Source organism: Vigna angularis, chromosome 7 (assembly GCF_016808095.1).
Source record: "Vigna angularis cultivar LongXiaoDou No.4 chromosome 7, ASM1680809v1, whole genome shotgun sequence".
In the NCBI taxonomy this organism is placed as follows: Eukaryota; Viridiplantae; Streptophyta; class Magnoliopsida; order Fabales; family Fabaceae; genus Vigna; species Vigna angularis.
In genome coordinates, this window is record NC_068976.1 from 25261493 (window position 1) to 25289213 (window position 27721).

Below are 27721 nucleotides of genomic sequence, written 5' to 3' on the forward strand. Positions count from 1 at the left end.
TGAGTTATTCAGAGAGCGAAAGCCAGAGAGACGTTGGTATGTCATGTGATGTGGCACTTCACACTTCAAATTTGGAAAACACAGAGAGAGAAAGAGAGAGAGCAAGAAACCATAACAACTGTTCAGTAACACAAACCTTTTCCCCAAAAGCTAACGTTGTTCTTCATTTCATCGTCTTTTCCACGGTGCTGTGTCCACAGCAACCTCAACGGTCCCTTCAGACACGATAATCTATAAAACCCACCTCCCAACTTCCTTTGTTTTTCAAACTTCTTCACTGTTACGGCAGAAACTGTTACTGTCGCTGTGTTGGGACATGCTGGAGGAGAGTGAGCCATCACTGGAGTGATTTTCATTCAAAAAGCAAGGCTTTTCTGCTGGGGGAAAGTTGTTCAAGATGGAGGCTTTATGCAACAGGGATGAAAATTTTCAGAAGAAAAAAAGACGGGCTTCCTTCTTCTGCCACTGATTCGACTCAAGAGCTCAAAGGATGTGCTTCTCCCCCTCTTGGTTGGCCTATTCGGAAGGCTACATTCTCCAAATGCCGCAAATCAGATGAGAAAGAAAATGAACCTGTTACTCACTTGGAAGACACGAAATTTACCAGCATCAGTTCAAAAATGCCAGGTAAGTCGGGACTAGAATATTTTCTGTACTGAAAGACTGGAAAAAGTTGAAAAATTCACTCTCAATTTTTGAATTTTGATGATTCTGTGAAGGCTGGGAAAAGATTGAAAGATTATCATTTCAACTTTGGTGGGTTTTGTTGTTAGTATTTATTTGGCCTTTTTCTAACTATGGGAAATAATTTTGGATCAGGAATCGATGCAATGAAAGAAAAGTTTGCAAAATTACTGCTTGGGGAAGATATGTCAGGATCTGGGAAAGGAGTCTGCAGTGCTTTGGCTATCTCAAATGCCATTACAAATCTGTGTGGTATGCTTTGTCTACAACGCAGGCTGGATTGACAAAATTTTCAATTTTTCCTTTAATGGTTTGAATTTAAATGTTGTTAAGATAATGTTTTTAATTCAAATTTAATGCAACTTGTAGCCACTGTATTTGGGCAATTATGGAGACTAGAACCTGTTCCGTGTGAAAAGAAAGAAATGTGGCGGAGGGAGATGGAATGGCTTGTAAGTGTTAGTGATCACATTGTTGAGTTAATACCTTCTTGGCAGACATTTCCGGATGGAAGTAAGCTAGAGGTATAATTGGATTGAATTCTCATATACGACTTCAATTTTCTTTTCAATGAAGAGCTCTCTACTTTGTAAGTAATTAATACTAAAACAAGTTTTTCGATTGTGATGTTTATATATTGTGCAGGTAATGACTTGCAGACCAAGGTCAGATCTTTTTATGAATCTTCCAGCTCTGCGCAAACTCGACAACATGCTTCTTGTGAGTGTTGAATCTTATTCTTTCATGGCGTGCTAGTAGAGTAGTTGCTGGTAGAGAAACTGCTCTGACATTCTCATGTAAACTTATCTTTATCACAGGAAATTTTAGATGGTTGCAAAGATATGGAATTTTGGTATGTTGACCAAGGAATTGTAGCCCAAGATGCAGAGGGTTCAGCTTCATTTTGCAAAAGAATTCAGAGACAAGAGGATAAGTGGTGGCTCCCTGTACCTCGTGTGCCTCCTGCTGGCCTCAGTGAGAACTCGAGAAAGCAGTTGAATCACACAAGAGAATGTGCAAGCCAAATTCTAAAAGCTGCCATGGCTATCAACAATGGTGCTTTAGCTGAAATGGAAGTTCCTGAGTCATACTTGGAAACTCTTCCCAAGGTATGAGTATCTTCCACATAAATAGAAGTTGATGTAGTATATGATGAAGACAAATGATGAAAAAGTAAGTTTTTTTAGTGTCAACCAAATAGAAATCATCTTGGATATTAAAATCAAAGTAGTTATCACACATCTATGATTAGATGAGAACCTAAATAACTTTTAGACAATCACTCTGTCACGATATTCTAAATGAAATTCCACTGCAAGTAAACGATCATAGAACGTGTAATCAGCTTTGTTTGATCATGAGCTTAAAGGAGCAACATGTATCATTCATCTAAAATATAGTATACTATATGCATTGCTAATATCTTGTTCAAGTTCTCTGCTGACTTATATGACCTTGCGGTGAAACTTAAATTGGTTTTCACAAAGGGTTTTTCTAACATAGTTGATTCATTGTTAAACTTTCAGAATGGAAGAACTTGCTTGGGGGATTTTGTTTACCATTACATTACATCAGAGAAATTCTCTCCAGAGTGTCTGCTGGATTGCCTAGACCTCTCCTCGGAGCATGTGGCACTAGAGATTGCAAACCGTGTTGAAGCCTCAATATATGTGTGGCGTAGAAGAGCTCACTCTAAACCCCCACCTAATCCTAACCGTTCAACTACAAAGTCATCGTGGGAAATTGTGAAGGACTTCATGGCTGATGGAGACAAGAGAGAACTACTAGCAGAAAGAGCTGAAAATGTTCTAGTTTCATTGAAGCAGAAGTATCCTGGTCTAACTCAAACTACCTTGGATACCAGCAAGATCCAGTGCAACAAGGTTCCATGCTTCTATTTCCTTATTTCATCTAGTTTTTGCAATCTTTTCTCTCAAACCCTTTCACATTAACACATCTTATTTCGTTTAAAACATTCAGGATGTTGGAAAATCCATACTTGAGAGCTATTCAAGAGTTTTGGAGAGCATGGCATTTAACATTGTAGCTCGCATAGACGATTTGCTATATGTGGATGACTTGACTAAACATTCAGATAGGTTTCCATTGGTTCCAATGACAGTGTCTGTCTCAGGCACTCCTCACAAAGCAGTTGGCACACCAAGCTTTTCACCTGCTCCATCACTCATTAGTCCTGCAAGGGGAGAGAGATCTCCTTTCCTCAACAACAACATTAACAATAACAACAACAACAACAACATCAAACCTCAACGTCGTGGCTTTGGGGTGAGAAGAGTATTGTCGAATTATCTTGGTGCAGAATCAAAAGAAACAAAGAATTTTAGCAGTTCAACTGTTGTGGTGAATGGTTCTAACCCAAGCTGCAATAAAAGAGAACAGGCAGAACATCACAAGAAGCCACATGCCATGAATGGCAAGACAAAATGACTGGTGGGGCTTTACAGTAAAACAACCATATCCTTGTATCATTTATTGGTAGCATCTGTTGTTTGTTGAGTTCTAAAGATGTTGTGTTGTTAGTTGAGAATAGAAGTGTGAAGTTGTTGGGATTATTATTTGCAGTCTTCAGCTGAAATCTGACAAGGGTAAGTTCAGGACCAATTGTATCGATTAGAAGATTGTATTTAGTGTAGATCATTTATCTAATGTATTTAGAGGACATGGTTTTTTTTCCATCTGAGATCATGCCTGAATTTTTCATCCCAATTTGTTTTTATCAGTCCAATTTTTATTAATTTGGTGTTCAATATTTCGTAAAATATTCATTTTTAGAAACTTAACAGTTTTCTTTCAAGCAAATTATTGTCTTTTATACTGATTTTTCGAAGGTATTCTATAATTTGAATAACGGACGTAATTTATACATGCTATATAATTTTTTTTTTGACGCACTGTATTGCCATTTTTACCTCTTGCTGTTTTTGTTTTTTCTGCATATACTCATCTTATAAATATATGTCGAAATGGAGAAAACAATTTCAATTTGATGATGAACATACTATTTCTTTTAAAACAGAAGAATTTTAAACTTTAATAAAAATATGATTTATTCTAGAATTGTTCAAGCAACATTGTATTCGTTGAATTGTTCGGTGAAGAGTGTGTACGACATTATTATTACTATCCAAATATAGATTAAAATACGGAACTTATAAAGGAATGTCGTTGTAGTACCGTTGTTTGTATTTCTGACACGTGGACGACCCAGATTCGACTTCTGGCAAAGTGTCCTTATCTTGGTTTAAAATGCTTTTACTGAAAGAACTTAAGTACACCCACATTACTTTAAAAAACATATAACCAATTCAAACTTTTTTTTAATTTAATTTAATTTTTAAAATTTAGACTTTAGTTTGTTGAAAAATTTATTTTAGATATCAAAGACCAATTTTTTTAAAACATATAAGTATTATTATTATTATTATCATCAATAATAGTAGTATGTATTAAATTTATTACAGTACACTAAAATATTTAAATTATTATAATTATTTAAATGTTAAGTATGTTAATTTATATACAGAGTAGAACTTAAACTTATAATTGTATTGAAATATAAATTTATGTCTTATTTAAAGGTTTGCTACAAAAATACTATTTTTAAAAATAAGTTATCATGAATGTGAAATTAAACCTTACACGTTATTTTTATGAAGTCTAATATATTTGAACAGATAATTGGGACAAAAAGAGAAAGGAATACTAAATTTGTAGGATATATGTTCCTCTCCTGTTTTTAAGTTATTCCCACAACATTAATTAGGACAGACCATAACACTCGTAGTTGATCTTCACCCTATACTAATATCAACACAATTATTCTCGTGAATCAAATTAAAATCCCCAAAACGGGTATTTATTTATCAACCTTATGGATATGTTAAAACTGAACATGAAAATAAGGTTTTGATGAGAGTATGTTTCAGGGTATTCATTAGAAGATATTATATAAATATGATATAAACTCAATTTACACAAGATAAATGACCAAATTTAATTTAAAATCTTAAGATAATGGAATTATGAATTTCTTTTATATAGTATTTAACTCTATTATTAGATTCATATTTGTATTATTTTCAACTATCTCTCCTCAAAAGTGAATTATTTTCTTACGAATACATTTTTCTTAAGTGTACAATAATTTTTTTTAATTCTGTTTTGTGGTTGTGGTGTAATTATTGTTGTTACAACAGTCTAAACTATTTGTTAAGATGAACCGTCAATTTTGATACTACTTATAGGTATACTTTTTAAAGTTAAATCATATAAATATTCAATCTATATCAAATTTTAATCCAAAACCTTAAAATAATGAGTTTATGAATCTTTATTTTTATATAATATTTAACTTTGTTATTTTTATCTATTTACACTTATACTATTTCCAATAAATTTATATATTAAAGAAAGTTTTTTATGGGCCAAAGCAAGACCCCAAGACTTGATACAGTGCACAAACTTATTTTCCAAATATTGAGTTTGTGAAAATTTCTCACGAGCACAAATGACACATGCTAATAGTATACTTATATGTTAGTGATATTATGCTCACTACAAATTATACCATTATCTTTAGAGAATTCAAGAAGTTTATAATGAATGAATTTGAAAGGTCTTATATGGATTTGTTGTATTGTTTTTGGGCATAAGAATGATTTAATTATAATATAGGATTTTTCCAACTCGAAAGAAATATGTAGGAGAAATTTTGAACAACTTTGAAATGAATGATTCCAATCCTTATAAACTCTAGTTGAATGTAGCACAAAGGTATACAAATATGATGACAAAAAGAAGGTTGATAACATATATTTTAAACTAATCGTTGACAACCTAATATATCTTACTCCAAAAGAGAATACTTTTAAGAATTTTTTGAAGCAGCCAATATGTGTAGATGGACGTTTTCTTGTGTTATTTGAAGCTTTTGGATTCGAATTTGTTACAATGGATCGGAAACCCTGATGGAAAAAAGTATTGAGGGACACAATTGAGGGTTTATCTAAAAGCTTTTTAGAGATCCTTGGTAAACATATTATTCATCAGACCATGGAATAACTTTTCGATCAGTATATACTACAATCGGTGTTCTAACTTGAAAAGTGCCATCATCCCAAACCAGAGAAGCAGAGAGTATATCTGCATTAATACTCCCTTCAATTATGACTGAGAATGACTTCTTCTGCCCAATTGATGTGAAGGATAGAACATTTGGTTTGACCTGAATATCCAGCAAAGATGGTGATACCACTTTGGCTTTATAACGAGACCTTTCTGATCCCACATTTGTAACCGTTCTATGATAAACACGACTGAAAGATGAGACATTTACGTACAGAGCAAATGATGGGAGATTGAGGTCATACACAGCTTCTTCCTTTGCATGTTTACTACATCTACTATGATCTTTAGTGAGTATCCGAAGCATTTTATCTGTATAACCCTCCCCACACAAGAACTTCACATAATCTGCTTCATTAATATCGTACACTAAACCAGGATTTGCTGCTTTAACAGGATTAACTTGCCCTGCCCCATACGCGAATTCAGCTTCAGGATTAAGAGTAGGACTCATTGGTGTAGCTGTTAATTGAGGGTGTAACAGATAGAGTCATACATACTCTGTCGTTTAATTTGAAGCATAACAAGATCAAATGGTAAAGAAATACTTCTTTTTTTCAAACAGATATACGTTTTTTGTAACAAAATTATATTGAAAAATATCCTAAAGATGCAGAACAAACTTTACCTGTGGTCATTAATGCAGACTTGATCATAGCAGGGGACCAATTGGGGTGAAATGATTTGACATATGCAGCAGCTGCAGCTGCATGAGGGCAAGCCATTGAAGTGCCAGAGTCTATGTTGTATTGCACTGCTCTTTTGTCACCTCTAAATGTTGAAATTGGATACACTGGAGACCATGCAGCTAGAATGTTAACTCCCGGTGCAGCAAGATCAGGCTACAATATCATGAAATAATATGTATCACCATTTTCAGGTTGAAGACGACAATTTCACATAGATTTTATATTTACCTTGAGAGTGTTTGGGGTAATTGGATTTGGACCTCTTGATGAAAACGAAACTATGAAAGGGGTTTGTGAATCATTGTCTTCGTCACTCCTGAATATTGTAGCAGTTGAATTTCTGAAAATTGGGAAGCATATACCGAATAAGCTGAACTCAATAATGTTTTTAAGAGAAAATGCTCAATAACTCTATATATAAATGAAAATAACTTACGTTAAAGATGGGAAAAGAACTTTATTCCTTTAAACAAGTTATTCCATTTTTTTTAATGAGATTGGAAAAGACCTCAAGTTATATAAGGATTGAAGCTAGTGATATCAGAAGAAGAAAAAAAAAACAATTATAAATAAGAACACATGAAACTATACCTCGATGAAATCATGTAAGAATGTACGAGGTTAAATTTCCTTAGACTAATGAAAGCTGCGGGTAGTGCATATGTTGTCGGCGCATCTTTTGCATCAGTAGCTCCAACAAGCATCCCAGCGGCCCCAGACAAAACCCCAACATCGCTAGGAGACCCAATTCTGTCACACAGAACGATCTTTCCCTTTACTAAATGTTTATCCACAGAGTTGTCGTAGCAAAACCTGACCAGTAAAATTCAAAATTCAAATCCATATTGTTTTTTCTAAAGAAAATAAATAGACGATGAAAAATCACGTATAGATTAATATTCTGATACCTGGATATGGAACTATTATATCCGTCCGCAGTGTTGGGTACATCTCCAGCGTATATCAGTGGAAACATTTTCTTTTTTAGATCAAAAGTGTTAATTGTAACCCCCTGTACACAAAACAGAGCCATTCATAAACATTGAACACTATAATTTCATATAGAAAAACAGTAACAAGAAGGATGGAGTATTGTTAAAATAAGGATACCTCAAGAACTACGCCGTTGCCCAATTGCACTTTGGTGAGGAACTTTCTGTCAATAGTGGTAGCAGCCACAGAGAGTATCCAGGGTGGGTAAGTGGTCATAGAGGAAAATCGAGGACCCAAATTATTGGCTGAATTTGACGTTAATATGCCTCTCTTCATTGCATGGAAACTTCCTATATCATACGCACTTTGGAAATAGGGAAAGATTACTATGTTGTTGTACCCGGTCGAAATCGAGATTATATCAACTCCATCAGCAATTGCTTCATCAAATGCTGCAAGGGTTTCAGCCTCAGGACAACCTATTTTGAGCCAACATGCTTTGTATATGGCAATGCGTGCTGATGGAACTCCTCCACGGGCTGTCCCTGAGGCAAAACCTAGTAGACTCGCAGACTTAACCAAATTTCCAGCAATTGTGGATGCAGTGTGTGACCCGTGGCCTTGTGCATCTCTAGGAGATATGATATCGTCTTTGTCATAGACACCTTCAATATTGATATACTTCGCTCCAATTATTTTGCTGCATACAAGTGCCAACAAGAATGAATCCGTTTTTCTTTTTCAATTTGCTGATACAGTAAAAAATGCATTTATTTATAAGACTAGTGAAATCATTAGCAAGACTTACTTGTTACAGGTAAAGTTGTGGCATGATCCCTTCCATTTAGTTGGTGGAGGACCAAATCCTTCGTCACTGAAGCTCTTAGACTCTGGCCAAACTCCCGAGTCTATTACTCCGACAATTATATCACTCTCTAAATTTGTTCTTAGGATTTGCTGTGAAAAGCCTATGAAGTCCCATGATCTAGTTGTGTGCGGATGATTCTTCTTGTTTGGGAAAACAGAGACAACACTGTCCATTTCTGTTACAGTAAGTTAGTATTATAGCACATTGTTTTTGTTTTTTCTTCCTAAAACATAGAGGTAACATTCGCGATTAAAAGGGATATTATAGTACCTGCCATTCTTCCCGCTTCCTCTTGCGTTAACTTGATAACAAATCCATTAAAGCTTTTCTTGTAACTATGAAGTATAGCTTTTGGTTCAAAGTCTCTGGATAAATGTACCTTCAGATAGTTAATTTTTTCTTTTTGTTTTGAACGAGGAACAAAGAACTATGATCTTAATATTTAGCTACTAAAATTGGCTTCATGTTGCAGTTAGTTTATTCAGTGATAAAGACAAAATTTGAGAAGCATTTCCAAAACTTATGTGTATAGTCTAAAGTTACCAATCAAGATCCTTAGGTAATGCTGGAACTACCCCAAAGACGACTTTCACTGAAAATGAGTTTATCATGAAACCAGGATTAAACTATGAACATAAATTATAAAATGTTCAACCTGCCAAGAACTTTTTGTGCCATGGTCATATGAAGGGAAGGTAAGGATGTTGAGTCCATGCCTTTAGGGTGGTCACCCAAGTAGACAATGTAAGTCTGGATTCAGAAAAAGAAAATGTGAAATTAGAGAGAGGAACTTTTGAGCGCCATAGTCGTTTTGGTAGCCATATATAGTAATTGAAAAGCTAAAAAGCACAAGTGAAAAAGTATATAACGAAAGAATGCGTGTATATATTTGCCTTCCTATCTTTGTTGGAATATGTCTGCTTAATTATCAGACTGAAGATGAGTGTTAAAAGAAGGCTAAGCCTTAGAGAAATCATGTTCTCACAGAAGATCAAGGTGAGAAGCTTAGAATTTTTTGAGGAGTTGATGAATGTGTTCATGGCGGTTCGAGCAAAGATTATTTATGGTGGAGGATAGTGAACTTTGCCTGTGGCTTTCAAAATCGTTGCACAGGAGCAATCAACAATGGCTATAAACTCTCGTGTGCAGAAGTGACTCATGAGTCTTCTTTATTGTATACAACTGTTCAACTTTTTCATTTTATACTTATTCTTCCTAATTAATCTACTATACAGTACTGTGCAATAGGAAGAATTACTAATTCTGCGTGATTCTAAGTTATATCTTTCTTTGTATAGAATAAGTATAAGTATTAAATGCATTACAGGCTTATAACTCAGTTTTTAAAGAATTATTGGGTGATTTAGATTGTGTTATTAGTTTTTCATGTTTGTGTTGATTTTTGTTCAAATAATCATTCATGTTTTCCATCAAGTGCAAGAGTCACTCGTGCTGTATTGCTTGTAGGTCAAGGGTCTAGTTCATATACAGTATCAAAGAATGCAACCAATAAGAAAGAAAACCCCACTTTTCGTGACATATATGTATAACAATGATTAAGTACCCAAGCTTTTATTTATTTTAGTAGACACTATCTGCAGTTGATTATACAAAAGTGTCATTTTATTTATTTTAGATGTAGTGAAAGAATTAATAAAAAAACTGTTTTATTTTCTGCATTTTCATAAATTCTTCCACTATTCAAAATATTCATTAAATTTCAATTAGTACTTACTGTCAAACTATATTTTATAATGACAATAATAGAAAAAATTAAATAATATGACAACTTTATAACACAATAATATTTCGTGAGTTCTTAGCATTTAAAATACAAACAAACATTCATAGCAAACATATGATAATCATTATGTTTGGAGATAGACAGAAGGGACCATTAATCAACTATATTTAATATAAAATAGACAAAATGTTTTAGATTTTTACTTTTTAAGAAATAATAAGAAAAAAAAATTGTCTTGTTAAACATTTTTACTTTTACTCATATTCACTGGTAAAAAGAAAAATGCATTTTATAATGCTTATTTAAAAATAATTTTGTAAAAAGAAAAATGCATTTTATAATGCTTATTCAAAAATAATTTTGTAAAAGAAAAACAGTGGTAGTTTTATAAGTGTGTCGGAAAGTTGTTTATGTCAATTATATTTGTGTGTAAAATCACATTTTATATCAATTATAAAAATCCTACCTATTTATATTTTTTATTGCATTAAAATAACCTAATTTTAAAACATATAATTTGAAAAAAAGAAATATTAGAAAGGGTTAAATATGTTTTTATTCTTTAACTTTCAGTGAAAATTGGAATTAGTCCCTCTTCAAAACTTTGGACTAATTTAGTCCCAAAACTTTAAAAATGTATGAATTTAGTCCTTTTAACCAAATTTTGTTAACTTTATTTGATGTTTCAAACGCATTTCTCAATTAACATTGAAGCAAAAATGTGTCAAACGTTATATACAACTCAAATACTATCATGAAACGCACCTGAAACATCAAATAAACCTAACAAAATTTAGTTAAAAGGACTAAATTCACACATTTCAAAAGTTTGGGGACTAAATTAGGCCAAAGTTTTGAAGAGGGACTAATTCCAATTTTCACTAAAAGTTAAGGGACCAAAAACATATTTAACCCTATTAGAAATGTTAAAATATTATAATACAAAAAAATATGACTTAAATATTATTTTTATTTATTTTCATCTTTTGTTCAAAGTGAAACTTATTTTTTGGATCTTTAATGTGATTTCTATTTTGATAACTTTTGTTTAATTTTGTTGTAAGGGTCTAAAAATATATGGCAGTGAGCCTTATGTTGAAGTAGCCATGTCCATAATACTAAGGACACTATGACCTTAGGAGGGACTTTTCAGATCTGAGTTCATTATCTCAGCTTCCCATTCTCTCTCTAAAAAGCTTGTTCCTCCATTTCTCTATGCCTTCTCTCTCTACCTTTCCCTCACCTTTAGTGGTTGCATGTTGGTTTAGGTGGTGCTGAAGTGACCGTGGCGTAGAGACCTTCGCAACCATCTGAATAGATTTTCATTCTTCAGCGGGTAAGTAGCTCTTCACCGTTCTCCGCTGTTTGGGACCTAGGGCAAGTTGTATGTGCCTAGTGTACCCTTCTTTATGTTTTCCTCCATTCATTCTAGCTCTAAGAGCTGTTCTTGGTCACCGCATTGCGGATTGTAGGGTGCTGTTGTTGAGGCTTCGACAAGTGTACCGAATCGTTCAAGTAATAAACCGGTAAGACCGGGTATCGTTTTCCCAAGAGACTCGTAATACTAGAGAATTGTGCGATTAACAACTCATATAGACTTAAGAACAAAACATCAATTTACAGAACAAGTGCAGAAATGTAAATTGATACATAATTACAAGGTTGGACTTTGGTATTGAAGGCACTTGGAAATGGAAAAGACTAGAAATGGTATGAAATGACATTGCTAAGACTAGTTTTCACCAATGCACTCTTGTGTATAACCACTTTCATCTCCTCTCTATCAATTTACTAAAGTCAATCCACTAAAACACTCTAGCCTCAATCCCTTAAGTGAAAGAGCCTAGGTTTTCCCTATTAAACTCCAATTCCTTGGACAATCTAACAAGCAAACCCGCATTAAAGAGCTAGGATCTTAAGACAACATGTGAATCATCTTCCATCCCTAGAATCAATGACCACAAGGACTCTTGTTTCAGTTCTAGGTTCCATCTTACGTCCCCATAATCCATGAAACCCCAAATTCAAGTCATGAACATTCCTATTACATGCAAGCTTTAAGATTGGAAACAAGAATACTAGCAATTGATAGAAAAGGCATATATATAATCAAATCAATCATCCATTACACAAGAATCCATAGGCTACAGCAATCCCTAACAAAACGAATCTGGTTCTCCACTTCCATGGAGAACCCTAAAGCTTACAAAGTGGAAGATGGAAGAAGAAGGAGACCCAAAGGTAGAGAAGTAGAGGAACCCAGCAGCTCCTCACGCCCTCCATGAGCTCCAGTAGAAGAATCGGACCTCCAAAGAACCAAAGACCCCAAGCCCTTCGCGTTCCAGGGTTAAATAAAGCGTTTCTGCCACATCAGCAAAAAGTCGCGCCCGGCGGCCCGACAGACCGGCGCCTGGCGCGCCATGGGTCAGATACCTCACGCCCGGCGCCGCCCAGGTCAGAAGGCGCCCGGCGTGAGTCTCTGCAGCAGCATTGTGTTTTCTTCTATTTTGTGCAGATCTGCTTGCTTCTGTGGTTAGTTCAGCTTTATACTTTTCGTGGAGGTTCTTCCAATCATTGTATTACTACAAAATAAAGGGATTATAGATGAAATCTCATCAATATAGCCTAAAACACATTTATTCATGAAACTAAGATAAAAGAGAGGATTTAGCGAGTTACAAGCTAGAAAGGAGTTGATTTTGCTCTTAAATTCATGCTTAGATAATGGTAAGAATTAGCATTATCAAACTCCCCCAAACTTACAACTTTGCTTGTCCTCAAGCAAAAGTACTTCACCTAGCAAATAATTCAATCACAATGTTCTAGCAACTTTAAGCACACTTTCAATCAATTAAACAAAATCAATCATGCTTGCTCAACTTATAAATCACATTCAAGAGACAATATAGTCTTAACAAGCTAAACTTCAATCATGGTGCTCACAAATTAAAAGTCACAAGATAGATGCAAATGATAGATCAATAAACATGGCAAGTTGTTTTCAATGAGTGCATGGAACCAATCCTCACCAAGGAAAGTGTTTCACTCAAGCACAATGGTGTATAAGGATGTGTGTCTAACTCTCAACTATCACAATGTTACACAAATCAACTTTGCCTTTCGTTTCAACAATTTCAAACACATTTACAAGCAAGTTACATCACAAGGACTTTGATTGGCTTGTATTGTGGCTGGGCTAAGAAGAAAAATTGGTTTTTCTGGACAACAAAGCACCTTGAGATAAGAGAACAAACAATTTCATTCATGATATAGCATAATATCTCTTTTTTCTCCAAATTTGAATAAACCACTCTCAACTTATTTCCCAACTCTCTTTTTTTCATTGAATTCATTTTTCTTTCTCTTCTTCTTCTTTTTCTTTCTTTTTACTCAACTTATTGTTTTTCTCAATGCTCCCCTTTTGACAAGAACTCCCCCAAACTTAAACCATTCTCCTCATTCTAACATATATGTTCATCTCAACTCAAGGTAAGGAGGTTAAGGATTTTTCAATAGGCTTAAGGTTTCGGGAATGAGAAAGTTTTCTTTTTAAGGTTCAAAGGTTATACATTGGCTTTTAGGCTCAAAATGTAGAAGAGGTGGAAGAACAAGATGGCCTTGATCATTTGTAACAAGCAAGCAAATAGTTCAAATAGAGAAACTTAGGCAAAATCAACTGTGCGTCCAAAGTAATAGCATTCAACAATAAACTCTGAGGCACAACATCTCACAGGTTTACTCAAGGTTCCAAAATTTGATAAACATCATGCCAAGAATATTGATCACAATTAAAACCAAGCATCTATCTAAACAGATACAAGCAACCACAATCTCTGTTCAACAAGCTCAACTACATAATCTCAATCAGATTTTCAAAACAATTCTCATAGATAAAGAGCAAGCACAAGAGATTTGCATTCAATTCAAGCATAGAAAATGATTCACTCAAATCACCAGACCAATTGCACAAGAACTATCCACTAGGCAAGTCAAAAAGAAATCAAAAACACAAAAGCTGAAAACAGATAAAACAAGAAATTAAAACTGAAAAACCGATTAAAATGGACTCCTTGCAGCTCCAGCAGTGTAGGACACTAGCTTCACTTTCATCTGCAACATCTTCCTCCAACAGTAGCGTATACTCCGCAACTGCTCCACCTCCCCCATCAGTAGGGGCCTGGCCCCCAGGCCATGGTACACGAGCAGCAAATCTTCAAGTCATAGGGTGCTCAGCTCACACTTGGCTCAAAGGTTGGCCAGTGGTGGTTTTGACTCTTTAATTCCTAAGGAAGATCTTATCATGTAACAAGAAAGCTCAAAGCAAAATTAGTATCCCATAGTCAACAACTGGAGAGAAGAATCCATAAAACAAACTAAAAGAAAAATGCAAAAGAAAGTAGCAAAACAATCAAAAACAAAAAACAAGCAAAAAATTTTGTGCTTAAACCAGTGCTGCTGGGGCCGGGCGCCTACCGAGCAGGAGGCGCCGGGCATGAACCGAGCCAGGTGCTACTTGAGCCGGGCGCCTGCTGAGCAGAGGTCTGCTTGAGCCGGGCGCCGACTGAGCAGGTGCTGCTTGCGCCGGGCGCCTATTGATCAGGAGGCGCCGGGCCTGAATTATGCAGAAAACTGCAGAATTCTGCAGTTTTCGAAATTAAGCTTCCCAACTTGTGATTTTTGGTAAATGACCCTTATTCACACTCAAATCAATCCAGAATATCATGTTTTCATCATTGAAACTTGTATAAACTATAAGGAATGAAATTGAATGCATGAATGGGTGAATTGAATGCACATTTCCAAAGCTTTTTACTCTACAACTCAAAATTGCACTTATGCATCCAAATCATATTTAAGCACTTAAGATCACACCAAAACATCATAGAGCACACTCTAACATGTCATAACAGATTTAAGCACTTGAAAACACACCAAACAAACCACAAAAACACATTACAACTCAAAAATCACAACAATTCAAAACTACACAAACATGCAAAACATAAGCTACTAATGCACACAACATAAAAACCACACAAACACAAGTAAAAAGGATAAGAAAATTGGGTTGCCTCCCAAAAGCGCTTGTTTAACGTCATTAGCTTGACGGATTACTCAATGAAGTGCAAATGTTGATGTTGGTGTGCTCCTTCCACCAACTCTTCTTGAACAACTTTCTAGCCACCAAATCAACTCTCAAAGCTTGAATTCTTCTTTTTAGCCCTTCCACTACCTTGACATCTTCAAACACTCAATCCTCTTGATCATATTTTGCTTGCTAGGCTTGAGTTCTTTGTCTCTCATCCAAGGGTGGTGGTGACTAGTCTTTCTCTTTTCCTTCTCCCTTTCTTCTTCATCTTTCACTTAGCACTTGGAGCATCTTCAATGAAGGGAGAATTTTGGGCAGCTTGTAGTGCTCAAGCTAGTTGTCTCCTTGTGTCCTAAACTTCCTTCAATCTCAGGGTCTTCATGATGCTTTTGAGGCTGCAGTCCTCCTTGTATGAACATCCCCTGCATACACTTAGACACAACTAGGCTAAAGCCACAAATTAGCCCAAGTAAAATTGAAAATCTATTTACAACAAAAGAGTTAGTTCTATATACAAAATCAAGTCTACATAAGTTAGAAACCTCACAAAAGTCTAGTATTGACACGAGTCCCCGGCAACGGCGCCAAAAACTTGTTGAGGCTTCGGCAAGTGTACCGAATCGTTCAAGTAATAAACCGGTAAGACCGGGTATCGTTTTCCCAAGAGACTCGTAATACTAGAGAATTGTGCGATTAACAACTCATATAGACTTAAGAACAAAACATCAATTTACAGAACAAGTGCAGAAATGTAAATTGATACATAATTACAAGGTTGGACTTTGGTATTGAAGGCACTTGGAAATGGAAAAGACTAGAAATGGTATGAAATGACATTGCTAAGACTAGTTTTCACCAATGCACTCTTGTGTATAACCACTTTCATCTCCTCTCTATCAATTTACTAAAGTCAATCCACTAAAACACTCTAGCCCCAATCCCTTAGGTGAAAGAGCCTAGGTTTTCCCTATTAAACTCCAATTCCTTGGACAATCTAACAAGCAAACCCGCATTAAAGAGCTAGGATCTTAAGACAACATGTGAATCATCTTCCATCCCTAGAATCAATGACCACAAGGACTCTTGTTTCAGTTCTAGGTTCCATCTTACGTCCCCATAATCCATGAAACCCCAAATTCAAGTCATGAACATTCCTATTACATGCAAGCTTTAAGATTGGAAACAAGAATACTAGCAATTGATAGAAAAGGCATATATATAATCAAATCAATCATCCATTACACAAGAATCCATAGGCTACAGCAATCCCTAACAAAACGAATCTGGTTCTCCACTTCCATGGAGAACCCTAAAGCTTACAAAGTGGAAGATGGAAGAAGAAGGAGACCCAAAGGTAGAGAAGTAGAGGAACCCAACAGCTCCTCACGCCCTCCATGAGCTCCAGTAGAAGAATCGGACCTCCAAAGAACCAAAGACCCCAAGCCCTTCGCGTTCCAGGGTTAAATAAAGCGTTTCTGCCACATCAGCAAAAAGTCGCGCCCGGCGGCCCGACAGACCGGCGCCTGGCGCGCCATGGGTCAGATACCTCACGCCCGGCGCCGCCCAGGTCAGAAGGCGCCCGGCGTGAGTCTCTGCAGCAGCATTGTGTTTTCTTCTATTTTGTGCAGATCTGCTTGCTTCTGTGGTTAGTTCAGCTTTATACTTTTCGTGGAGGTTCTTCCAATCATTGTATTACTACAAAATAAAGGGATTATAGATGAAATCTCATCAATATAGCCTAAAACACATTTATTCATGAAACTAAGATAAAAGAGAGGATTTAGCGAGTTACAAGCTAGAAAGGAGTTGATTTTGCTCTTAAATTCATGCTTAGATAATGGTAAGAATTAGCATTATCAGCTGTCTAGATTATTCGCGTGTGGGGTACTGGAGTTGCGGTCTTAGAGCTGAGCAAAGAAGTTTCAAGGTAAGGGGAGTTAGGTTTTCTTAAATTTTATTATTATGAAATGTGCAAATGTGCTGATCTCTGTGCAATTATGTTGTTTGGGTTGAAATTGTGTTTCTGAGATTTGTTATATGAACGGTATGCTGGAAATTCGTGACTGTGGATTTGGTTGGGCTGAGGTGATATTTGAGATTGATATGTTTGATGTATGCACTGTTTTGAGTAAACTCGTAGTGTTTTGGGGTCACTTGAGAGGAAGTGAGGTAGTGGTTTTGGGAAGTAGGGGTTCTGGGCACAATTAGGTTGTGGGGACATCTTAGACAAGTCATTTGTGATCTATTAGGATCATAAAACTGGACTAGAACATGTTAGAAGTGGTAAAAATCGAAATTGGGTCCTTAAGTTGTGGAAATTGATGTTCAAAAGACAAAAATTGATCTTAATCACTTTAGAATGGTAGTAGGAATGTTCAGAACCATTTAGATGAGTTTAGTCAAGTATAAAACAAGAATTAAGGGTGTTAGAAGTTAGTAAAAATGGTTAGGAATAGTTAGGTTAGGTGTTATTCATAATTCTGCAGAAATTCTGCAGAATTATGCAGTTTCGCAACTGATAATCGTTCGATCTTAGCGTTCGGTCGTAATAGCGTTCGGTCTTAGCGTTCGGTCCGAGGTGGAGTTCGGCCTTAGTGCTCTGTCTTGTTGAGCGTTCGGTCTTAGCGTTCGGTCTAAGGTGGAGTTCGACCTTAGTGCTCTGTCTTGTTGAGCGTTCGGTCTTAGCATTCGGTTTGAGGTGGAGTTCGGCCTTAATGATCTGCCTTGTTGAGCGTTCGGTCTTAGCGTTCGGTCTTAAGTGGAGTTCGACCTTAGTGCTTTGTCTTGTTGAGAGTTCGGTCTTAGTGGATGGTCTCAGGTAGCGTTTGGTCTCTTAAAGAGAGTTTGGTCTCTTAAGTAGCGTACGGTCTTAGTGGGTGGTCTTGGTAGCGTTCGGTCTTAGTGGATGGTCTCTTAAGTAACGTTTGATCTTAGGTAGCGTTTGATCTCTTAAAGAGAGTTTGGTCTCTTAAGTAGCGTACGGTCTTAGTGGGTAGTCTTGGTAGCGTTCGGTCTTAGTGGATGGTCTCTTAAGTAGCGTTCGGTCTCTCTTAGTGAGTGGTCTTGAATAGTGTTCGGCCTATATTGCTATTTATCCCAGTATGTCATGTTACTTAATTGTTCTAGTTGCTTTAAGGGTTTATGTATGCGTTAACATGTTGGTGTTAAAGTGGAAAATATTAGTATTTGACGTAACTCCATGATCCTCAAGGGGATACATGGTGGTGCCCTTTCAGTGTGTTTAGAGTGATTTGCATGGTAGCTCAGTCTTGGGGGTTTTCCTGACGCTCCAATGGTCCTTCATTCTCAAGTAGAGAGGATTGAACCATGTGGTGAGGAGTAGCAGGAGGCCCTAGTCTTGGGTGCTTCCAGTATGGCCCAAGGTGAGTGATAACGGATTAACCTCGTAAGTGTGGTAGGGTGAAACCCATTGGCAATGGCTTTGCAAAGCAATAGAAGCCACCACGAGTGCATAACCCGCCATAACTCGGCAATCATTCTAAGTCCGGACAAGTCAAGTTTAAGTGCAACAAGTCATGTTTGTATAGTATAGTATATATTCGCCTTTACTTGCATGTTGCCTATGACTGTTATAACATGATTTTTATATCTAGCTCACCCTTGCTTGTGTGTTTGCGTTTGCTTGGGTATGCTTTCTTTTGCAATGATCATCCACTTGGATGTGAGCAGAGATGGATGAGGTGCCTCTGGAGCAGGCTTTGGAGGAAGGCGATGCTGCGGCTTAGTCTCCTTAGGACTCTCTTAGTATTTCTTGTATTTTGAATTACTATTTAGTTGTTAAGGATTTTCCCGGTGATCCCTATCCTTTTGAAACACTCTACTTGCGTTTAAGTTTTAAATTATGCCTCATTCTAGGATGACTGTAAGCTTAACTACTTTGTTTACAGTCTACTCTAACTGTTCTCTTTTATTTAAATGTGTACTTACTATATTATATGCTTCTATATAATCTAGGATGTTACATTTGTCATTTTAGGTAACACCATCTAAATGGTTAATCAAAGATGAACAATGTGTGCCATGTAACATCCCAAAAAAATCACCCTAAAAATTAAAATTTATATTCAAAACTTAAATGTTGAAATAATACATAACATCGCGAACATAAACTAAAATCTAAACATCAGTTTTAAGCTCAGACGCAACTGCAAAGATAACCTTGAATCCTTCTAAATCGATCTTCCATCTCTTCCTCCATTTGCACAGGATCACGTGACAATCCTTCAACTGCTCCCGTATAACATCACACATTATACGATCATCGCATTCACATGCACAAACAAGCAAAGTAAGGGTGAGCTAACCTGAAACACATCATTTATAAAACGTGCATAGTTATTTCAATACAAATATCATATAATAATTAAATCAGACATCCTCAAGCCAACGTACCACAATTCCTGTTGGACACTCATTCCATAGTACCTAATAATCAACCCAGTACACAATAAACTCTCATCCGGACGATACGTTGATGAACAAATCAACGGAAAGTGCCCCACTTGTAATTTCATTCTTAGTCCCCTCAATATGTCCACAATCAACCACAAATCAAGACATCCTACTACAGTACCCTCAACCTCAATACATACCCAGATATCATATCATTACTGAATCAAACGATAAAACAACGAACTTATATTACATCGGATACTGTTTACACGAACATTAAGATTGATCACTTAAGCTCGAAACTAAACATCAACCGCTATTATATCGATTACCATTAGGTCGAATACCAAAAGATCAAACGCTGATTAAGATTAAGTACTTAGACTTCACGTTAAAACAGTGTACTCTGCTAGAACAATTACTATTATTTCAAACACTATTCGAACGATTGCTCAAAGATCAAATCTCGCACACCACAGATTAAGTACCATTCAGACGAACACTTTATTGATCACTTTACTGGATTTAATTCTATCTGAGGGTAACCTCATCGAGATTGGATGTTCCCTACGTACAACCACTGACTATTAATGATCCCTACCTGAGACAATCATCATCTGACCCGAGCATTACCTATGAATGATCACTTCCTGAATCATGCATCATCACAACTAATCACTATTTATTAATCAATCGTTACCTCAACGACTATCAAGGCTGGTCACTCCCTATAAATGATTACAACCTCAGAGCAACATCACCAATAAAGATCATTCCCTATGAACCCTCGCTACAAGACAGAACACTATAATAAAGAACGCTTGAGTCTGGGTTAAACGCCTAGAGTACTCTACTGAACACCTCAGTACTGACCGAACGTAATCAAACTAAACCTCAGGTTACCAAATTAAGATCGGACGCTAGCTACCTCAGATCCACTAACATCAAGATCAACTGTTACCTAATAACACTCGCTACCTGGAAATAAATAACACCAAGACCGAACGTCACTAGTAAGAACGCTCGTTACTACCTATAGATCCAACAAGTTTACTTCCCGTCTCTCTCTCGAAGTATTCCAAATCCAACTTTATCTGCACTACCATCTCTCCTGTATCCGTACGACCATCACGGTTAGAAACCACAGCCACCACATGCAAGAATGAATAACCAGAATTATCACATTATAAACCCACTACATATACTATAATAATTCCCATGATAAATCGACTCACATGACACTGCATACTAGTCTTTCATAAACTGATGTCGTTTACTTGTAATTCGTCGTCATAACCTGCTCTCAATAACAGGCGACCCGAGCCGTCATCCATCGCGACTTCAGACCTATCTCCCCGACTCCTCAAGGACTAACGAGTAAAAACATCGATACTACGCGTAACGATGCACTATACTCAACACGAGCCGAAGTCAGTGGGCGAGACATTCACCTCCTCGTGCAGAAGAAGGTGACACTCGAATCTCCGTCTCACGCATGAGACTAGCAAAAATGCTAAAAAGACCGACGAAGTTACAAGTAAATAACATAGTGTATGTACCACCTCCAACCGAATAAACGTGCTCAATCACGAAGTCATACATATTCTCAATAATATGTATAACTAGAATAAACGTGCTCAATCACGAAGTCATACATATTCTCAATAATATGTATAACTAGAATATACGTGCTCAATCACGAAGTCATACATATTCTCAATAATATGTATAACTAAACCAATATTGGATCAAGGAAAATAACCAACAATTCTCAATAATTGCTTCAAAATACTCCCACGGATTCATGCATTATTACCGAACGCTATTTCCAACTCTGATGCTGTCTGAACGAACGTCCTGAAATCAATCCTCATCAAAACCGAACGCTGCCGAGCTCCAAGGACGAACGCTCATAAAACCAAGGACGAACGCTCTCAAAATCAAGGACGAACGCTCCCAGAAAACAAGGACGAACGCTCCCAGAAAACAAGGACGAACGCTCACTGAAACCAAGGACGAACGTCCAAGATCCACACCGAACACTTAAAACCGAACGTTCCCTTATATCCAAAAACCGAACGTTCACTCATACTCAAAAACCGAACGCTCGTTATACCCCAAAAGCCGAACGCTCATAATTATCACAAGGCCGAACGCTCAATTACTGAGCCGAACGCTAGGATCCATCATTTAGGCCGAACGCTAGGATCCATCATTTAGGCCGAACGCTAGGATCCATCATTTAGGCCGAACGCTAAATCATTGGACGCTTTGGACGAGCGCATAAGATCAAACATCCTCAAAGACCGAACGCTCTACATAACCTACGGACGTTCGTCTTGAGACCAAGGCCGAACGTTCAAGATTACTCCACGAAGATACTAAGTTACCTCTTGAAGACTTCCATGTAAGTTTTGGGATCAATCTCCTCCCAGACGTGCAGATCAAGATCTTCCAGGAACTTCAGCAGCTCTTCACTTCCTTTTCCAGCTCTTGATGCAAGAACGCCATCATCACCAGATGCCCAACTCAGGTCCTCCTCTAAGCCCCTTCCAAGGTTGGAACAGCTTCCCATGGGTGCTCTTTGGACGGGTGAAAATGGGAGAAAGGGTTCCCTCCCTTTGGTTGCTCTCCCTCTCTCTCTCCCTCTCCTGCCAAAAAATGAATCCCACACCTTGCAAAGCTTCCCGTAAAATGCACCCCCAATAATTGCATCTTGATAGTCAAAGAGGTGGGTGACCACCATGTCCCCACCATGTCCAAAAAATACGGGTCTTACATTCTCCCCAACAACAAAAATTTTCGTCCTCGAAAATTAAGCTTATCGGAACTAGTCGAGGTAAGTTTCTCTCATCTCATCCTCTAACCTCCAGGTAGGGTTGCCTGTGATACCATTCCAGATGACCTTAAATCGTTTAACAGTTCGTCCACGATCCCTACTGGTTGCACTTCAAATGACAAATCTTTTCTGGCTTGCATACTCTCAACCTTAAACACTTACCTAAAATGATCTTCATGCTTTCGTGAAGGAGGAAACCAGAAACTTCTTCAGGAAAACATCTAAGAAGTCATTCACGACCGCAAAGTTTACACTCCGAGTTCTCCTGCACCGCAAGATCTGCAGCTTGAGTCGCTTCCATGGGTGATAACACTAAGAAGCAACTATCATTTTCTAGGAGGTCTTGCCTTAAAACACTGATCGACAAAAACATACCTTTGTCTTCATCGTTTGAAACCTTTCATCTTAGCCTATGATCAAACCTTTCTTCTGTGTGAACTACTAATCTTGAAACATCCAACTAAACTTGACTCTGAATCATCCACTTGCTGATACAACTTGATCATCTCCTTCAAATTTTCCCACTTAACTTAAGATCCTAACAATACTTCATTCTCTTTCAAATACCTCATGTCCTGCCTTATCTGACTACCTCTCGAAATTTTCTCCTTCTACTTCCTTTCTTGATACTTATTTCCCCTAGTCTGCTATAGAATTTCCTATTCCTTTCTTAACCTAAATTTTAGGTCATCCACCATTTTCTTATTCAGATTCCAACCATCACTAATACATAGGTTCATGTTACCAAACTCTCACAGCGTCACCCCGTTTCTCGCCAACACGTCCTTTTCTTCTGACTGTTAACGTTACTGATATTCTAAACCCAACTCATTTCTCCAACCTTGTTACAACCATATTTATCCAAAGCTTCTCTTAATCTAGCCTCTGAACTTCTTGCGAACGTACAACATATGACCTTATGACTTGATTTCTGGAAATTTTCATCACTCATAACCTTACTCCTAAACTCCAATATCTTCACTCGCCCTCCGAAGCTTAACTTTTAGTCTTCTAACTCCTATCTTCGCGGCAAGATCTTGTCTCAAAGGCTTAAACCAATTCTAATAAAGGTATACAACTCAAGTTGTCCTTGAATATGCATTCCTCTACTACTATCGAGCACAAAAGACTACCACAAAAGCAAGAACAAGACACGAATTACTACAGGAAACACCACTAAAACTCTAACCTTTTCTTAACTCTAACCTTCAGAATCAAGAAAGGAAAATCGTCTATGGTAAAAGTCATGAGTGTGCACCCTCATTACTCTTATCAAGACGTTTTCTGTTCTCAAAACATCTAGTTAGATACACATCTTACTATATAGACACGGAGGAAGTGGTAAATCAAACCATTTACACTAAATTCTTCACAGCGAAGACACAGTAAACCCACAACACAGAGGTCATCCTAAGGATGAACTGCTCTGATACCATTACTGTAACATCCCAAAAAAATCACCCTAAAAATTAAAATTTATATTCAAAACTTAAATGTTGAAATAATACATAACATCGCGAACATAAACTAAAATCTAAACATCAGTTTTAAGCTCAGACGCAACTGCAAAGATAACCTTGAATCCTTCTAAATCGATCTTCCATCTCTTCCTCCATTTGCACAGGATCACGTGACAATCCTTCAACTGCTCCCGTATAACATCACACATTATACGATCATCGCATTCACATGCACAAACAAGCAAAGTAAGGGTGAGCTAACCTGAAACACATCATTTATAAAACGTGCATAGTTATTTCAATACAAATATCATATAATAATTAAATCAGACATCCTCAAGCCAACGTACCACAATTCCTGTTGGACACTCATTCCATAGTACCTAATAATCAACCCAGTACACAATAAACTCTCATCCGGACGATACGTTGATGAACAAATCAACGGAAAGTGCCCCACTTGTAATTTCATTCTTAGTCCCCTCAATATGTCCACAATCAACCACAAATCAAGACATCCTACTACAGTACCCTCAACCTCAATACATACCCAGATATCATATCATTACTGAATCAAACGATAAAACAACGAACTTATATTACATCGGATACTGTTTACACGAACATTAAGATTGATCACTTAAGCTCGAAACTAAACATCAACCGCTATTATATCGATTACCATTAGGTCGAATACCAAAAGATCAAACGCTGATTAAGATTAAGTACTTAGACTTCACGTTAAAACAGTGTACTCTGCTAGAACAATTACTATTATTTCAAACACTATTCGAACGATTGCTCAAAGATCAAATCTCGCACACCACAGATTAAGTACCATTCAGACGAACACTTTATTGATCACTTTACTGGATTTAATTCTATCTGAGGGTAACCTCATCGAGATTGGATGTTCCCTACGTACAACCACTGACTATTAATGATCCCTACCTGAGACAATCATCATCTGACCCGAGCATTACCTATGAATGATCACTTCCTGAATCATGCATCATCACAACTAATCACTATTTATTAATCAATCGTTACCTCAACGACTATCAAGGCTGGTCACTCCCTATAAATGATTACAACCTCAGAGCAACATCACCAATAAAGATCATTCCCTATGAACCCTCGCTACAAGACAGAACACTATAATAAAGAACGCTTGAGTCTGGGTTAAACGCCTAGAGTACTCTACTGAACACCTCAGTACTGACCGAACGTAATCAAACTAAACCTCAGGTTACCAAATTAAGATCGGACGCTAGCTACCTCAGATCCACTAACATCAAGATCAACTGTTACCTAATAACACTCGCTACCTGGAAATAAATAACACCAAGACCGAACGTCACTAGTAAGAACGCTCGTTACTACCTATAGATCCAACAAGTTTACTTCCCGTCTCTCTCTCGAAGTATTCCAAATCCAACTTTATCTGCACTACCATCTCTCCTGTATCCGTACGACCATCACGGTTAGAAACCACAGCCACCACATGCAAGAATGAATAACCAGAATTATCACATTATAAACCCACTACATATACTATAATAATTCCCATGATAAATCGACTCACATGACACTGCATACTAGTCTTTCATAAACTGATGTCGTTTACTTGTAATTCGTCGTCATAACCTGCTCTCAATAACAGGCGACCCGAGCCGTCATCCATCGCGACTTCAGACCTATCTCCCCGACTCCTCAAGGACTAACGAGTAAAAACATCGATACTACGCGTAACGATGCACTATACTCAACACGAGCCGAAGTCAGTGGGCGAGACATTCACCTCCTCGTGCAGAAGAAGGTGACACTCGAATCTCCGTCTCACGCATGAGACTAGCAAAAATGCTAAAAAGACCGACGAAGTTACAAGTAAATAACATAGTGTATGTACCACCTCCAACCGAATAAACGTGCTCAATCACGAAGTCATACATATTCTCAATAATATGTATAACTAGAATAAACGTGCTCAATCACGAAGTCATACATATTCTCAATAATATGTATAACTAGAATATACGTGCTCAATCACGAAGTCATACATATTCTCAATAATATGTATAACTAAACCAATATTGGATCAAGGAAAATAACCAACAATTCTCAATAATTGCTTCAAAATACTCCCACGGATTCATGCATTATTACCGAACGCTATTTCCAACTCTGATGCTGTCTGAACGAACGTCCTGAAATCAATCCTCATCAAAACCGAACGCTGCCGAGCTCCAAGGACGAACGCTCATAAAACCAAGGACGAACGCTCTCAAAATCAAGGACGAACGCTCCCAGAAAACAAGGACGAACGCTCCCAGAAAACAAGGACGAACGCTCACTGAAACCAAGGACGAACGTCCAAGATCCACACCGAACACTTAAAACCGAACGTTCCCTTATATCCAAAAACCGAACGTTCACTCATACTCAAAAACCGAACGCTCGTTATACCCCAAAAGCCGAACGCTCATAATTATCACAAGGCCGAACGCTCAATTACTGAGCCGAACGCTAGGATCCATCATTTAGGCCGAACGCTAGGATCCATCATTTAGGCCGAACGCTAGGATCCATCATTTAGGCCGAACGCTAAATCATTGGACGCTTTGGACGAGCGCATAAGATCAAACATCCTCAAAGACCGAACGCTCTACATAACCTACGGACGTTCGTCTTGAGACCAAGGCCGAACGTTCAAGATTACTCCACGAAGATACTAAGTTACCTCTTGAAGACTTCCATGTAAGTTTTGGGATCAATCTCCTCCCAGACGTGCAGATCAAGATCTTCCAGGAACTTCAGCAGCTCTTCACTTCCTTTTCCAGCTCTTGATGCAAGAACGCCATCATCACCAGATGCCCAACTCAGGTCCTCCTCTAAGCCCCTTCCAAGGTTGGAACAGCTTCCCATGGGTGCTCTTTGGACGGGTGAAAATGGGAGAAAGGGTTCCCTCCCTTTGGTTGCTCTCCCTCTCTCTCTCCCTCTCCTGCCAAAAAATGAATCCCACACCTTGCAAAGCTTCCCGTAAAATGCACCCCCAATAATTGCATCTTGATAGTCAAAGAGGTGGGTGACCACCATGTCCCCACCATGTCCAAAAAATACGGGTCTTACATTCTCCCCAACAACAAAAATTTTCGTCCTCGAAAATTAAGCTTATCGGAACTAGTCGAGGTAAGTTTCTCTCATCTCATCCTCTAACCTCCAGGTAGGGTTGCCTGTGATACCATTCCAGATGACCTTAAATCGTTTAACAGTTCGTCCACGATCCCTACTGGTTGCACTTCAAATGACAAATCTTTTCTGGCTTGCATACTCTCAACCTTAAACACTTACCTAAAATGATCTTCATGCTTTCGTGAAGGAGGAAACCAGAAACTTCTTCAGGAAAACATCTAAGAAGTCATTCACGACCGCAAAGTTTACACTCCGAGTTCTCCTGCACCGCAAGATCTGCAGCTTGAGTCGCTTCCATGGGTGATAACACTAAGAAGCAACTATCATTTTCTAGGAGGTCTTGCCTTAAAACACTGATCGACAAAAACATACCTTTGTCTTCATCGTTTGAAACCTTTCATCTTAGCCTATGATCAAACCTTTCTTCTGTGTGAACTACTAATCTTGAAACATCCAACTAAACTTGACTCTGAATCATCCACTTGCTGATACAACTTGATCATCTCCTTCAAATTTTCCCACTTAACTTAAGATCCTAACAATACTTCATTCTCTTTCAAATACCTCATGTCCTGCCTTATCTGACTACCTCTCGAAATTTTCTCCTTCTACTTCCTTTCTTGATACTTATTTCCCCTAGTCTGCTATAGAATTTCCTATTCCTT

The 27721-nt window shown here is 37.5% G+C and overlaps 4 protein-coding genes across 4 annotated transcripts; 1 reads left to right on the plus strand and 3 right to left on the minus strand.

Annotated features, from left to right (window-relative positions):
• LOC108337097 (rop guanine nucleotide exchange factor 5-like) lies at nucleotides 1-3378 on the plus strand. The gene is given in 8 exon segments (XM_017573544.2): nucleotides 1-453; nucleotides 455-627; nucleotides 820-936; nucleotides 1054-1208; nucleotides 1330-1404; nucleotides 1503-1793; nucleotides 2211-2567; nucleotides 2665-3378. Coding segments are annotated over 8 exon segments (1692 nt in total). The 5' UTR covers nucleotides 1-397; the 3' UTR covers nucleotides 3133-3378.
• A 2222-nt stretch (nucleotides 3379-5600) lies between these two features.
• On the minus strand, nucleotides 5601-9407 carry LOC108337444 (cucumisin). Its single transcript, XM_052879847.1, has 10 exons — nucleotides 9213-9407; nucleotides 8975-9069; nucleotides 8590-8684; nucleotides 8260-8494; nucleotides 7629-8151; nucleotides 7427-7530; nucleotides 7110-7331; nucleotides 6747-6858; nucleotides 6458-6671; nucleotides 5601-6291 (listed from the first exon to the last, which is right to left on the minus strand). Exons 1-10 carry the CDS (start codon nucleotides 9357-9359, stop codon nucleotides 5744-5746), a joined length of 2295 nt encoding a protein of 764 aa, XP_052735807.1. The 5' UTR covers nucleotides 9360-9407; the 3' UTR covers nucleotides 5601-5743.
• A 9889-nt stretch (nucleotides 9408-19296) lies between these two features.
• Nucleotides 19297-22323, minus strand: LOC128197667 (uncharacterized). Its single transcript, XM_052879848.1, has 2 exons — nucleotides 21956-22323; nucleotides 19297-19400 (listed from the first exon to the last, which is right to left on the minus strand). Exons 1-2 carry the CDS (start codon nucleotides 22309-22311, stop codon nucleotides 19397-19399), a joined length of 360 nt encoding a protein of 119 aa, XP_052735808.1. The 5' UTR covers nucleotides 22312-22323; the 3' UTR covers nucleotides 19297-19396.
• A 1622-nt stretch (nucleotides 22324-23945) lies between these two features.
• Nucleotides 23946-26972, minus strand: LOC128197668 (uncharacterized). The gene is made up of 2 exons (XM_052879849.1): nucleotides 26605-26972; nucleotides 23946-24049 (listed from the first exon to the last, which is right to left on the minus strand). The coding sequence occupies exons 1-2, from the start codon at nucleotides 26958-26960 to the stop codon at nucleotides 24046-24048; spliced, it is 360 nt and encodes a 119-aa protein (XP_052735809.1). The 5' UTR covers nucleotides 26961-26972; the 3' UTR covers nucleotides 23946-24045.
• Between the last annotated feature and the right edge of the window lie 749 nt (nucleotides 26973-27721).